A 12,648-nucleotide genomic window follows, 5' to 3' on the forward strand; every position below is an offset into this window, starting at 1 on the left:
TAAAAGGAAAAAAATTATATTTGAGGACAACCATAAGCAATCCGAGAAAAATCCCCTTTTTGCCGTAGAACCATCTCCTCGATTTAATAATAAAACAAAGAATGGTGGGTTAATCACCTTCCTAGCACTTTATATCGAAGATAATGGATCTCCTCGTCCACCTACTGAATTAGAGGCTGATATGTACATTCAAGCGTTATATGATTTAAATGAAACTATGTCTATGGCAAATGGCCATAGAAATTATTTACGGATCTGTGATGCGGATTTCACTCACTCTTCGAAAAAGAAGTTTAGTATTGCTTGTGCAGATAGATTTACGTATAACTACTTAATCACGGAAGGAAATTTTTCCCTTTATAGGATTTGTGATTTAAGTATGTACAAAAGTTATACGGGTTTCGAGTAAAGTTTCATATCCTCACTGACTGAATTATTTCCTGTTATTATCTTAAAATGTTTTGATTATATTAGGTATTATAATTTAAAAGTATATGAATACACGTTTTTGTGAGAAAAAGTACCTAAATATATTCATTTAATAACTTTTGATTAATCGATACCCTATATTCTTCATTAAAAAGATAGATCAATACTGAAGGGGAAGGGGTTAGAAAGTGACTTAACCTAATTTTAGGATCTCAGACTGTGTGATTTCCTACCAGAACAAACACTTGCTGTCCTTTCCTCTTAATGAGTCCCGGAAATCATTTTCACGAACTTAATCGTTCGGCAGTATTTGAAAATACGAGAGGTAACAGTCCTTCATACCCTCTCCATGTCGGTGCAGTAGACGAAAGAGAAGAAGGTGAACGACTAAGGAGCTGTTACTCCTTGTTCCACGGTCCAAAACATTATGTTCATGGAAGAAATACCCATATTTTCTCAAGACCTTCGAGTCATAGATTGTTATGTGGAACAAATGAGTTTGCAGAGTACTTGACGGGACAAAGAGAGCCACTGCATGCCTCTAGATGGAGTAGTGAGACCAATGTAAGTAATTAATTAGTTAGTTTGGATCTAAATTAGTTCATGTCTGTATTCGTCCCTTTGAAGGCTCAATATAAAGGTAAGCACATGTTCCGGGCTTCTAGTGCACCAGGAAATGGTAGAAACTTATTGATCTCGCAAATGAAAAACCAGGATTCTATCTTTGGACGAACTGAAAGACAATTTGACTTAAAATTTGAAGATTGGCATCCACATAGTGTATAACATATTGTATCAGATCTATAATTTAAATACAACTTTTTACCACAACAGGACGGTATGATTTCTACTAAAAGATATGGAGATATGTATCAAACTTCCTATAGTTTTCAGCATCGTCCATTTACAAGGCAAGAACAATTGGCTGGATCATCAAGGGAAAGACCTCCACATCTTCCATGGCTTGATGTAATTTATTCGGCATTAATTTTTTTTTTAATGAAGATATTGTTTACATACTAATAGCTGTTCATTTATTAGCAGCCAAATTCACAAAAGGAAGCAATTCAGGTGCCTAATGGCGTTGATGTTCAACGCATGTACCCGACAGAGGCTCAAGTAGCTACCCTACCTCACTACTTGGATCCAAAAGTAAAGTTGGGAAGATCTGAAATTCAAGAATCATTCAGTGATCCATCACACTCTCAACACTACTACACACCCGCTCCAAAAATGTTGAAATCACATTTGGAGCCATCCTATCTTAATTGAAGATGATGTATTTATAATATATAACTTTTTAGTAAATAAATAATTGCCCAGATTAATTAATTATCAAATGGACCTCCACAAAGAGGACAGGGTATATTTAAATGCGTATTATATTCAGGATTAGCTATGGATTTGCACCATCGACATTGAAGTAATTGAGGAGTATCCACTAGTTTGAGGGATATAACACATCTTGGAAATACATGATCGTTTGAGCAAACTAACCGATCTACTTCATTTAATATAAAATTAGATTCGCAAATGATACATTTTTCATCAGTGGCTTTGAAGTTACCTTCTTTATCCATTAATTTCTTTAATTCTTTGGATGTACCTGCGTAGTCCTTGAGGATATTTGTCATCATTTCTTTATGCTCTTCTTCTGAAATTGTTTTCCTTTGATTATATTTAAAGAATTCCAGATACCAAAACCGAAGTTGCAAGTTTTTGATTTCTTCTTTCTCAATAAACTTTGAGTCTTCCATCTTCAAAAATAGAATCCGTCCTACCTCAATGTGATCCCTATATTCTTTGACGGAAAAGTCAGGAACATTCAATTTTGATTCTATTGCCTTTAAAGGTGATTCAAAATATGTAAAAAATGTCAATTTAACAGGGGTTCTTAGGACGAGATGATCATGATATGCGCTCACATTTTGTACAAGAACCGTCATTGCTCCATGTCGGGATTGTATCAAACCTTTGTTGGTATAGTGAACCATGTCCAAGTGACTATTAAGTTCCTTGAATTCATTCATTGCTTTATCATTATTCATAACAATTAGTGAGCGACTAAGAGGCATGATAATAAATGCGTCCTCACCAGTACGTATGATACTATTTATAGGGCTAGAGCTAACAGCTACGGCATCCTCCACTTCCACTTCCTCTCCAACAATATTAATATATACAATGAAGCAACCTTTCGTAACGAGCAAACGCATTCGATTAGTTTCATTTAAAATGAGTAATATCTGAGCGATCGTAATCATATCAGGATCGTTCCATATTTTCATTCTTAAAGCAACAAACTCAAGAGACTCGGGATTTACTTTAAATCCATGAATTCGTCCATCTATTCCACACGCAAGTAAAACAAAATCCTGAGATCTAGGAACGGCGAATAGCAAATTCATCTCCAAGGAGTTTAGTCCTTTAAATACACTTTGTACTTTCAAGTCTTTATCAAGAACGAAAATGTCTCCATTTTTCTGAGCTAACAAGAAGATTTGATACTTATTGATCCATAAGAAAGAAACCGTGGCCTGTGCATAAGACCGAGTCCTGAGTGTATCAACATTATGAGGTTGAGATGTTTCCCAATTACTGGACTTTAAGTGTGAATGTAGGGTCTCGGATATATCTTTCATTAATACCCATTCACAGTCTGTTTTACTTAGTCCATACAACCTGACCCAATGGTCAGACGTAAGGGTGAGTAGATACGACTCATCTGAGCGTACATTTGATGAAATTAATTTTGGAGAAATACTCAAAGGACATATCCAATCTCCTTTAATAAATTGTCTGAAAGAAGCTTTGCCACTTTCCATTTGAGGAGATAGAGTCTTATCCATGTTAATGGCGCCTATATCTGACTCGATGGATTCCATAAATAATTTTTCACGGTTTAAATCCATGTCAAGCTGCCATGGATTCACTTCTTCGGAATTGTGAATAAATTTTAACTTCCAATTCATTTTTGTAGTCACATTACCCGGATTAGCCAAAAGATCATAAATATATATACATTTGGAAGTAAGTATCGCTAATTTATCATCCTCTGACCATAAAGTCGCATTTTCCACAACGACAGGGAACCGAAGATTATAAGTACCAATTAACCGCATGCCTTTAAAAAAGAAAAGGTAGAAAATAATTACAAACACTTAAACAGAATAATTATTCAGCTCTTGTTGGAGACGTTAATAAGAGGTCAATTATTAATATTTTTGGATGGCAATGAACAGAGTAACATATAATAAGTTATCGAACTATATATATTAATGAAGTTGGATTTATCAATGACTAGTGTCTTTCTGTTCATCTTGTAATGGAGAAATTTTGCGTGAAATCATATTCAATCGTAGGAATGATGGCTTGAACAAATTTCAGAAATATAATGAGATACATATGAACCCCCAGCTCTCCTCCTCCTTCCGTGATTTGATCAATCAACTTTTTCATAACTTTAGCATGCTGACATGGATGTACAGAAGCTTGAGGAAGACCAGGAAGATGAGGATGACTTTCCATTGTGATGGTCTTATTAGCATGATCCTCACTAAAGTCTTCATACATTTCATCAACGGTGAGAGCCTTACGCGACTCATCATAGCCATAGAGCCAGAGTCGAGGTGTTTGATAAAACTTATCATAAGTGATATTTAAATCATAAGTTCGAGTAGAGACTATTTCTCCACCGTCAGAATCTACATTTTTAGAACTATTGTCTTTATACGTCGAGGGATCCACTTCATCCAGGAGTCCACTCTCAACAAAATCTTCCATATCTAGGGGGGTCTCATCGTCATCATCCTCTTCTTCAGCTTCTGGAGAAGGAGCCTTACTATTCTCTTCATTTTCCTTTGAGTCCTCTATTTTCATTTCTTTTAGATCCGAAACTGTTTGAGAAAAGTGATGCGTGTCCACCCATCCTTCATCATTGTCCTCTCCTGGAATAATGAGCTCTTGCTCTGAAGAATAATCCATCATTTGCTTACATCTGAAAAGTAATAGTATAATTATCAATCAGGAGATTCTACAGTAATAACTCATTACGATAAAGAAAAGAATAAGACCTTTTGTGACAGGGAACGTTGCGAGTGATAAGAAACTGTTTATCGGGCGGAAGGTAATCTTTTCTGAACTCTGCTCCAGTTGACCATTTCCAACTGGGACATTGATGTACCAAGTGATCTCCAGCAGCTACAAATTCTGAAATTGTAGAACAAGAATACAGATACACAGTCCAACACGTTCTGGGCTGGAAAACGGAAATCCTTACCTTCTGGAGTTAGAACTCCAGTTTCATGGAATTTTGACTCCTTAAGAACGGGCGTAAGAAGCTCTGCTGCCTTTAAGGCCTGAGATTTGAAATTGTTGTATAAGTTCTGCATTAAAACCTCTGAATCCTTGGAAATAGAGGTTCCCAAATAGCAAATAATACAGAGAATGTGAGATCCTTGTGAACTGTTGTGTTATAAATAAAATAATAACATAAAGCTGAAGTGTGAAATAGTTAGCTATAAACATAGAAAAGGTTTTGTTGAATTTTAGCATTCTCAGATCTAGCTAGTCATTAAGTATTTTAGGAGGACACCCTGAATTGCATCATAATTGAAAAAGTCGCCATCTTGGGGGTCAATGTCGATTTTTTTAATACATAAAATGGACAAATTTACGATAAACCTTGATAAAACTCCATTAAATGCCTGAATTAATAAAAAAAAGACTTAAGACTTGCATTTAATACCGATATTCTGAAAATCCCAAAATATGTCTAGATTTTTACAATTTTTTTTGATCGATTAATTAGAGATGAGAAAAGTGGGATAGTAGGATATTTTTATTTTATTCTTTTCATTGTATTAGTTATTTTTTATCTACACAATGGAAATAAGATTGTATATTGATGAAATAATATATAGAGGGGCTCCCCGCTTATCGCGTCGTTTGAAACATCTTAATACGTGGACCTCCTGTATTTAATATACTACTATAGGCAGTTAACACAAAGTCATCATAACTACTCCATAAGAAAAATCAATCCACTATGAATGAACTGAGATAAAAAGTGGATGTAATTTAACTGTTAAATTGGTATATTCTTTCATTTCCATATTTCATATTTTTGTAAAGAGTATTGATACATAACGATAATATATATAAAAAATGAAATCGTTCTACGAAAAGCCAACATATTAATGATTAATGAACACAAAATCTTAAGCGCCATTTAATAATAATGTACATTATGTATTTCAAAAAATAAATGCTCCTTGATACAAGGATCCCGGTCTGGCTTTAAGTTTTTGACTTTTTAATATCACTCAAACCCTCTGAGTTATTGGAAGTGTCTTTATTTTTCCTTTTAAGTGAATTCCCACTCTCGCTTGAGGAGGGTTGTTGATCCTCTTCATTCTCTGCTCCTCCTCCTCCTTCCGAGGATGAAGAAGAGTTTGATGATCCTGGCTCTGATGGTGAGGTCTTTTTATTAGTTTCCACATCCACGGATATTAAAGATGGGTCTATTCTCAGCGTATCTAAAAGAAGTTGCAAGTCTGTTGTATCCTCTCGCCCCACACTCATTTCCCCTGTATACAAAAAGTCTAGAAGAGCCCTTACGACGAGGACTTTGACTCCAGGAACCATGACGGTAGCTTCGTATAGACTGAAAGGGAACAAATCATTCATAAATAAAATAAGTCATAAACTATTAAAGCAAGACCTTGGAGGCACTTCGTCGAAGACTAATTTGAGGAATGAGCTGGCTGAGCCGAGTACGAGGCGATGTGCCTTGAGTTTGACTCCAGTGTCACATTGAATGACACAATCTGCATATGTTTTGTTCTCTTGACACATTTTGGCAAGAGAGAGCATGTGGGACTGATGGGCAGGGAATTTGAAGGTCCGGAGCTTTGGAGCACTCTTCTCATTGTTCTCTTTTTCTGGAGACTGCTCGGATTCAGAGGAAGACATTGCGGTTATCGCTCAGCTTCCTTCGTGCTTTGATCGTGTAGCTAGAAGAGCAGAGTATGTATATTCAGAATAAGTAAAGTAATCAAGGCTTTGTTTTTTTATGAGCACCGTAGTGTCAGCTGCTCGAAAACCATTCTCATTTTCACAAAATATTATTGCTTACTATTAATGGGGTTGGATCGATCCTAGCTGAATCCGACAAATGAGTATTAATAATGAATTATTTTAAATTTTATGACTTATTCAATTAATTAAGACGCTTTCCTTCATCATGAAATATTATCAATTCATCCCCCTCTTTACCAAAAAAATCGAAGCAAGTACGTACTCTTGCATAACGTCATTCCTTTTTTTAATAATATTTTATTTGCATCCCTTTATTAATTCATTAATGAGGAAATCCTTATCTATGTTTTGTAAGTTAGGTAATATGATAGGGAGTATCCCTAATAATTAGGTCAGTAGAGTTAATTTAATGGTAACATTTAACTCATTATATAATTATAAGTATGCACAAATATGTCCAGCTAGTTAAAGAACAAGTTTTCCTAGCTCTTTGATATATAATAATATAAGTAACACCTAGCGGGGTAACTCATCATAGGGAAGACTGAGAATATTTGCTCTTCCACATATTTTCCACGAGTTTATTACACTATATATATATATGGACTTTATAGGACCTTAAATATATCTAAGTGATGAATGAATGTCATATATACTCAAAAATGACAGTATGTTAATTGTAATTTTTGGGGTTTTTATAAAATATTTCATATGTTACAAAACTGGGTTAGTCTTCCCTATCTTGTACTTTCACGACTTTTTATTTCTCTTCTACGTCACAACTGGGGAATGAATAATGTAATGATAACAAAATAATGAGGTTGGTTGCTACCGCTGGTCATTTCTTCATTACAAGACTTTGCCTCGTTCTGGGATATGGATTCTCTAAAAGGTTATTTAAAGAAGAAATGTTCCTCCGTGGATGGAGTGTATGGAATAGTATTATCTGACAAGGAAGGTGTTCCCATAATTAAATCCGTTTATCCAGAGGATCAAGAGCCTAAACCACAGCTTTTATCCATTCTCTCTTTCGTTGGAGAGCAAGGAAGTAAATTGGGATTAGGGAAGAGTCGTCTTGTGATTGCTAATTTTCAAAACTACCAAGTGAGTTCATTCAATTGATCCTTTTCTCATTATTCTCTAATCCATTTGTCTCTTTATTGCATTAGGTTGTCCAAAAGAACTATTCTCCCATCATGCTCACAATATTTGCTTCAAAATCATCAAATACAGGACAACTCATTGAGTTGGCCAAAGTTCTTGAACCCTTTGTTACAAGTGTATCCGAAGCTATATTTTAAAACATTATTCATTTAATATATACATACAATTAAATATTGCACTTACGTTTAGTAGAAAATAATATTTATTTAATACGCTTTACAACAATGGGCCTCAAACCTAATTTGACGGATAAATGGAGGTGCCACCTCTCACAATCTCGAAACAATGGACTATTCTCTGATATAAAGATTTCCTGCTCCGACGGTTCAGATTACCCTGCCCATAAATTAGTCATGGGTGTTCAATGGTTCCTAGAGAAGGATGCTGAATCTGATGTTCTTATTTTAGAAGGATTTAATTCTGAGGTTGTAAAAACCTTTCTTGACATTTTGTATTCTGGCTTGACCAAATTCACAGGAGAAGAGCACCTTAGAGACTTGAAAGAACTGGCTCAGCTCTTTGGTGTGAGGAACTTAAGTCTCGAGACCTTTGTTTTCGAAGAGGACTTTGAAGAAGAGGATGAGCTTTACTACGAGTCGGACGAAAGTGAGGACCTAGGTGTGAAGTCACATGGATCATTAACTGTGACCTTAGAAGAAAATCTTTCTAAAAGGGATATACTTGCTCAGGATCGAGTATTTGTTTGTCCAAGGTGTGGAGAAGGGTTTGGAACGAATCTAAAATTAGAAGCTCATGAAAAGGTGCATGAGGATGAAGAAGAGGATGAATATGACGAGGATGAAGATCCTATGGACGAGGATGACGTTAAAGTAAAGTTCAAAAGGGAGCATAATGTTCATGCTTGCAAACATTGTAATGGGTCCTCTTTTTCATCCAAAGCAGAGCTAGATAAACATTTGTTCGTGATCCATGCTGATGCACGCTGCTGTAGAAAGTGCGGAAAAGAATTCAAGGAATCAAAAAGTTTGAATTATCACTCCAAATATGTTTGTCCCAAAATTAAAAGAGAGTTTTTTAAATGTCGGGTTTGTGAGTCTAAGTTCCCTTCACCTCGAGATGCTCGTAGACATGAGAAGTCTCTACATGGGAATCCTCGGATTCACCGATGCCCTCAATGCAACGTTGTGTGCAAATCCTCAAGCTTCCTCTCTAATCATATAAAGGTGGCTCATAACCCAGAGAATCTTCGTTTTAAATGCCCTACCTGTGGGAAAGCATTTCTCAAAACTGCATATCTCAAGGATCACATTAATCGCTTCCATGTGGCAGAAAAACAGTTTGAATGCTCAAATTGCTCTAAAAAGTTTTCAACCAAGCAAGACCTTCAAAAGCACTCAAAGTTACACGAGGGCTCCAAGCACGAATGTAACTTTTGTGGAGAGTCCTTCACATATCGTTCTACTCTAACCCAACACATTCGTAGCACACATACTGGAGATAAGCCTTACAAATGCCGACCCTGCAACAAAAACTTTGGTTTCCTGGAGGTGCTAAAAAAACATAAAAAATCCCATGATCGTAAAGGTGATGCCACCATCATTGTGACTGCGCCGAAAGGGCAGAAAGGAATTAAATCCTACATTGATTTTTCTCCCAATGTATCTTCGGCTCCAATCCCGCATAATCCACAGAGCTCTTCCTATCTGCCTCAACCACCCTCTGCTTCCACTTCAACCACAAATGCATTCAGTACGAATATATGTCAGGACATTGTACACTATGAAAATCAACAAGTGGGATCCTCCTCTAATCCTTCATTTCCGCATTTCAGCAATTATCCTAAGTCTGAAACAGTTCCTGACCAAATCACCACTATTGATATAATGGAGCTTTTAAGTAAAAACTAACTTAATTTTTATTAGTCATTTATCTCTGACATTATTTTACAATTAGTTTTATTGGATACTATATATTTCATTATCTATATAATTAGAGCATTGATAATGATTATTAATTTGCTATTATATAGCCATTAACGGCGTTATTTGTCTTTCTTGAATCCGAATGTTCCTCAGCGTAAATAAATAATGATTTTAAATACAAATACTTTATAATATATAAACTATTTTACTGATCCTGGGATTTTGGTAACAGTTCAGTACTATCTAGTATCCTGGTAAAATCATTAAAGTATTTAGGTTCTATAGAAGTAAAGTAATTCCTTGAGTAAATATATATCAAGTTTGAAAATATATCTCGAAATTAAAGTGGGTTACGATACATATAAATCAATTTTTATATAATGAATATTTTAGAACTGTATTGTCCCTTAAAAAATCAGGCCTGTCCTACCTCTACTACTGTTCGTTTTCTCTTTCGATCCTTCAAAGAGTCCCAAATTTTAAAGTGCCCAATACAGGATCTCATTTTCAATATTTAGATTTGTATCCTATTGTATAAATTAATTTTGGATCAATTTCTTTTTACATTAAATTCAAAAGGTCTATCACAAAATTGGAGGGATAAGTTACTTATATTCTTAAACGTCAAAGAGCCTTAAATAAAAGTGATTGTAAATTTGAGACGAAATAAATAGTACATAAGCAGGATTGGAGGGCTAATGTCATCTTGTAGAGTATTAGGCTGAGATTAGAATACATTTTGAAGGTTCATTATTCTTGTCATTATGAAAATATCATTATTTTTTTTATTGGTTATAATGCTAATGAAACGCCTCATATATGTAATTATTTTTAGTGTCGGATATACTGAGGTATATCCCAAATTAAAAATAATTAAACGTTCAACCTTAATTTAAACTTGTTTCTAATTTTTATTAAATAAAATTACTATCTCCGATCAATAAACACATGTAAATGTGTAAAAATTAATTTAATCTTGTTGAATGAACTTATTTTATTCTGGGAATACACCCATTATAAGCTGTTTCACATTGTTGAGACCCACTTTTTGAAAAGTTTCGGAGTATTTACGTAACAAATCACACAACCTCTTTACCAAATGACACTATCATGTTTTTCATCGATTCAATTATCAATTTCAGAACTTCTAAGAGTAGTTTATCTCTTAAAAAGTAGTTATTGTATTTTGTCTACAGAGAAGTAGTATTGGATCGGTCCTAGGACTGATTTCCTAATAAGTCTCCCCTCCCCTTTCTATTTTTTTTATCAGTCCGATCTTTCTTGCCATATATCATTCCCTAAGGTTTGGTAATAGACACTTAAAACAAAGAGTGCTGCTAGAAAATTAGCTCCCAGGAAATGATATTTGATACAAATAGGGCCGAAGCTACCTTATACGCAGATTGCATACTGTCCAAATTTCCCTCAGGGGCCCCAAAAAGCAAGGTTGGTTAATACAATGGTTTTCAAAATAAGGGCCGTTTGGGGAGTCTAGGGAAGGCAGGAAGATGGATAATTGAGGATTGCTTTCAGTCTATCCATACATAGTAAATATGTTTCGTATAAAGGGGGCCTCAGCTATGAATCTATTTGTATAAGGGGACTTCGTATAGTAAAGCTTGGGAAACCCTTCCATAAGAAATATTATAGTTATTTTTTGCAGGGCCCTGACATGCATAGTAGCGGACCTGGATCCATTTTTCGACCCCACCCCTTCCCTCTTTTATTTACAGCGTCTGGGGCCTAAAAGCTGTTCAAGAACCGGAGCCGCTAGACCGATAATGGGACAACCTTGATCATTACTATTTAATTATTGAAGAGAGAACATCTAAAGTATGAGGTAATTACTAGTGCATGTGCTCATGAAGGGTGAATATAAGTGTTTGCTCTGAAACTATAAGTTTAAGTCCATGTTGGACTTTGAGTAGAATTGAGGATCGACATCAAAGTAATTCCAGCCTAAATGTCCATGCTGCTATCTAAGGAGTAAGATTTGTATTTTTTTCTTTTTTTCTTATTATTAATTGTAAGGAACAGCCGAGCCTCAGTCCTATTAGATAACTGAAGCACGGGAATACTTTTAAAATTGCTTGTTACTTTGCAAAAATTCTTTAGAAATGAGTAAATACCTTGTTGAAATAGTGTCATGAAAGTTCACCTTTTTGGTAAACTTGCCTGGGGTAAGTTGGCCGTGGGATTGCTCGCCCTGTGAAAATTCGCCGTGGGAAAAGCTCGACGGGTGGAAGAATCGCCTTCTTTTATTTAATTTAAACAATAACCTCATTCATATTATGACTAATGAGTTTGAGCCAAAAACGAAATGGTTCATACTGATTAATAATAAATATAATAATTTTAGAAAAATAAGCAAACACGACAGGAATTGGAATGGAAAAGTGCTAATCAATTTCTTATCCATTATCAATAATGACTAGGCTATAGACATGATGGATTATTCAAATTGGAATGGACTCATGGGTGAACGAACAAGGATAACATCAGATTATTCAAGAGGGGTTGGATGTGGTGAGGCAAATCACTGAGAGTATTTAGAGAGGCACTCAAAAGTCAGGTTGAATGAGATCACGAATAAATGAGAAAATTAAGTGAGGAAACTGTAAAGTTCAATACAGTTGGAGCAACCTAGAATTGGAATAGAGTGATAAGAAAGATGTTCTTATCTCTTCAAGAACATTCTTTCTTGTTCAATGTATACATTGAGTACTGACTCAAGGGACTTTAATCCTTGGAGTTGTATATCTGGGGCTCTGAATTGATACCTAAAAATATGATAGCAAATCATTCGAAAAAAAGTTGTAAATGTGAGGGTCTATTATTATTAGAGTTGTATGTATCAGAGTCAAACCCCAATCATATACGTGAGCTAACTATTCTGTGAAATGAGAATAAAATCGTATAACATCATATAAGAAAACTATTCCTCCTTATTCTTTTATTTGAGGAGGGAGGCGGAATTTTAAATTTGGCTTTTTTAGGACCATTTTTCTAATAAAAGAAGTCCCATCTTTTTTTGGGAGGAGTTGGTGGGGAGATAGGAAGGGGATTGCTTATGAAGTGTGGAACAAATTGGGTATGAGAGATGGAAGATAAAGGGGACCTCATATAGAGAGAT

General features: G+C 35.2%; 5 protein-coding genes across 7 annotated transcripts; 3 read left to right on the forward strand and 2 right to left on the reverse strand.

Annotated features, from left to right (window-relative positions):
- The first annotated feature begins 693 nt into the window (after positions 1 to 693).
- LOC121122375 (uncharacterized) lies at positions 694 to 1,757 on the forward strand. 2 transcript variants are annotated; one of them, XM_040717347.2, is made up of 4 exons: positions 694 to 993; positions 1,057 to 1,209; positions 1,264 to 1,398; positions 1,471 to 1,757. In XM_040717347.2, exons 1-4 carry the CDS (start codon positions 694 to 696, stop codon positions 1,699 to 1,701), a joined length of 819 nt encoding a protein of 272 aa, XP_040573281.1. In that variant the 3' UTR covers positions 1,702 to 1,757. The 2 variants fall into 2 exon arrangements, with proteins under 2 accessions (XP_040573281.1, XP_040573282.1); XM_040717348.2 differs by having other exon boundaries at positions 1,474 to 1,757.
- Atg3 (Autophagy-related protein 3) lies at positions 1,758 to 4,918 on the reverse strand. Its single transcript, XM_040717346.2, has 3 exons — positions 4,709 to 4,918; positions 4,503 to 4,638; positions 1,758 to 4,426 (listed from the first exon to the last, which is right to left on the reverse strand). The coding sequence occupies exons 1-3, from the start codon at positions 4,818 to 4,820 to the stop codon at positions 3,745 to 3,747; spliced, it is 930 nt and encodes a 309-aa protein (XP_040573280.1). The 5' UTR covers positions 4,821 to 4,918; the 3' UTR covers positions 1,758 to 3,744.
- A 589-nt stretch (positions 4,919 to 5,507) lies between these two features.
- LOC121122579 (longitudinals lacking protein-like) lies at positions 5,508 to 7,254 on the reverse strand. 2 transcript variants are annotated; one of them, XM_040717608.2, is made up of 3 exons: positions 6,566 to 7,254; positions 6,152 to 6,443; positions 5,508 to 6,094 (listed from the first exon to the last, which is right to left on the reverse strand). In XM_040717608.2, the coding sequence occupies exons 2-3, from the start codon at positions 6,400 to 6,402 to the stop codon at positions 5,728 to 5,730; spliced, it is 618 nt and encodes a 205-aa protein (XP_040573542.1). In that variant the 5' UTR covers positions 6,403 to 6,443; positions 6,566 to 7,254; the 3' UTR covers positions 5,508 to 5,727. The 2 variants fall into 2 exon arrangements, with proteins under 2 accessions (XP_040573542.1, XP_071746729.1); XM_071890628.1 differs by lacking the exon at positions 6,566 to 7,254 and having other exon boundaries at positions 6,152 to 6,504.
- A 4-nt stretch (positions 7,255 to 7,258) lies between these two features.
- Positions 7,259 to 9,697, forward strand: Lamtor3 (Late endosomal/lysosomal adaptor, MAPK and MTOR activator 3). Its single transcript, XM_040717610.2, has 2 exons — positions 7,259 to 7,572; positions 7,638 to 9,697. Exons 1-2 carry the CDS (start codon positions 7,345 to 7,347, stop codon positions 7,767 to 7,769), a joined length of 360 nt encoding a protein of 119 aa, XP_040573544.1. The 5' UTR covers positions 7,259 to 7,344; the 3' UTR covers positions 7,770 to 9,697.
- LOC121122578 (zinc finger Y-chromosomal protein) lies at positions 7,857 to 9,697 on the forward strand. The gene has a single exon (XM_040717607.1). It carries the CDS (start codon positions 7,857 to 7,859, stop codon positions 9,498 to 9,500), a length of 1,644 nt encoding a protein of 547 aa, XP_040573541.1. The 3' UTR covers positions 9,501 to 9,697.
- Positions 9,698 to 12,648: the final 2,951 nt, after the last annotated feature.

Source organism: Lepeophtheirus salmonis, chromosome 8 (genome assembly GCF_016086655.4).
Source record: "Lepeophtheirus salmonis chromosome 8, UVic_Lsal_1.4, whole genome shotgun sequence".
Lineage (NCBI taxonomy): Eukaryota > Metazoa > Arthropoda > Copepoda > Siphonostomatoida > Caligidae > Lepeophtheirus > Lepeophtheirus salmonis.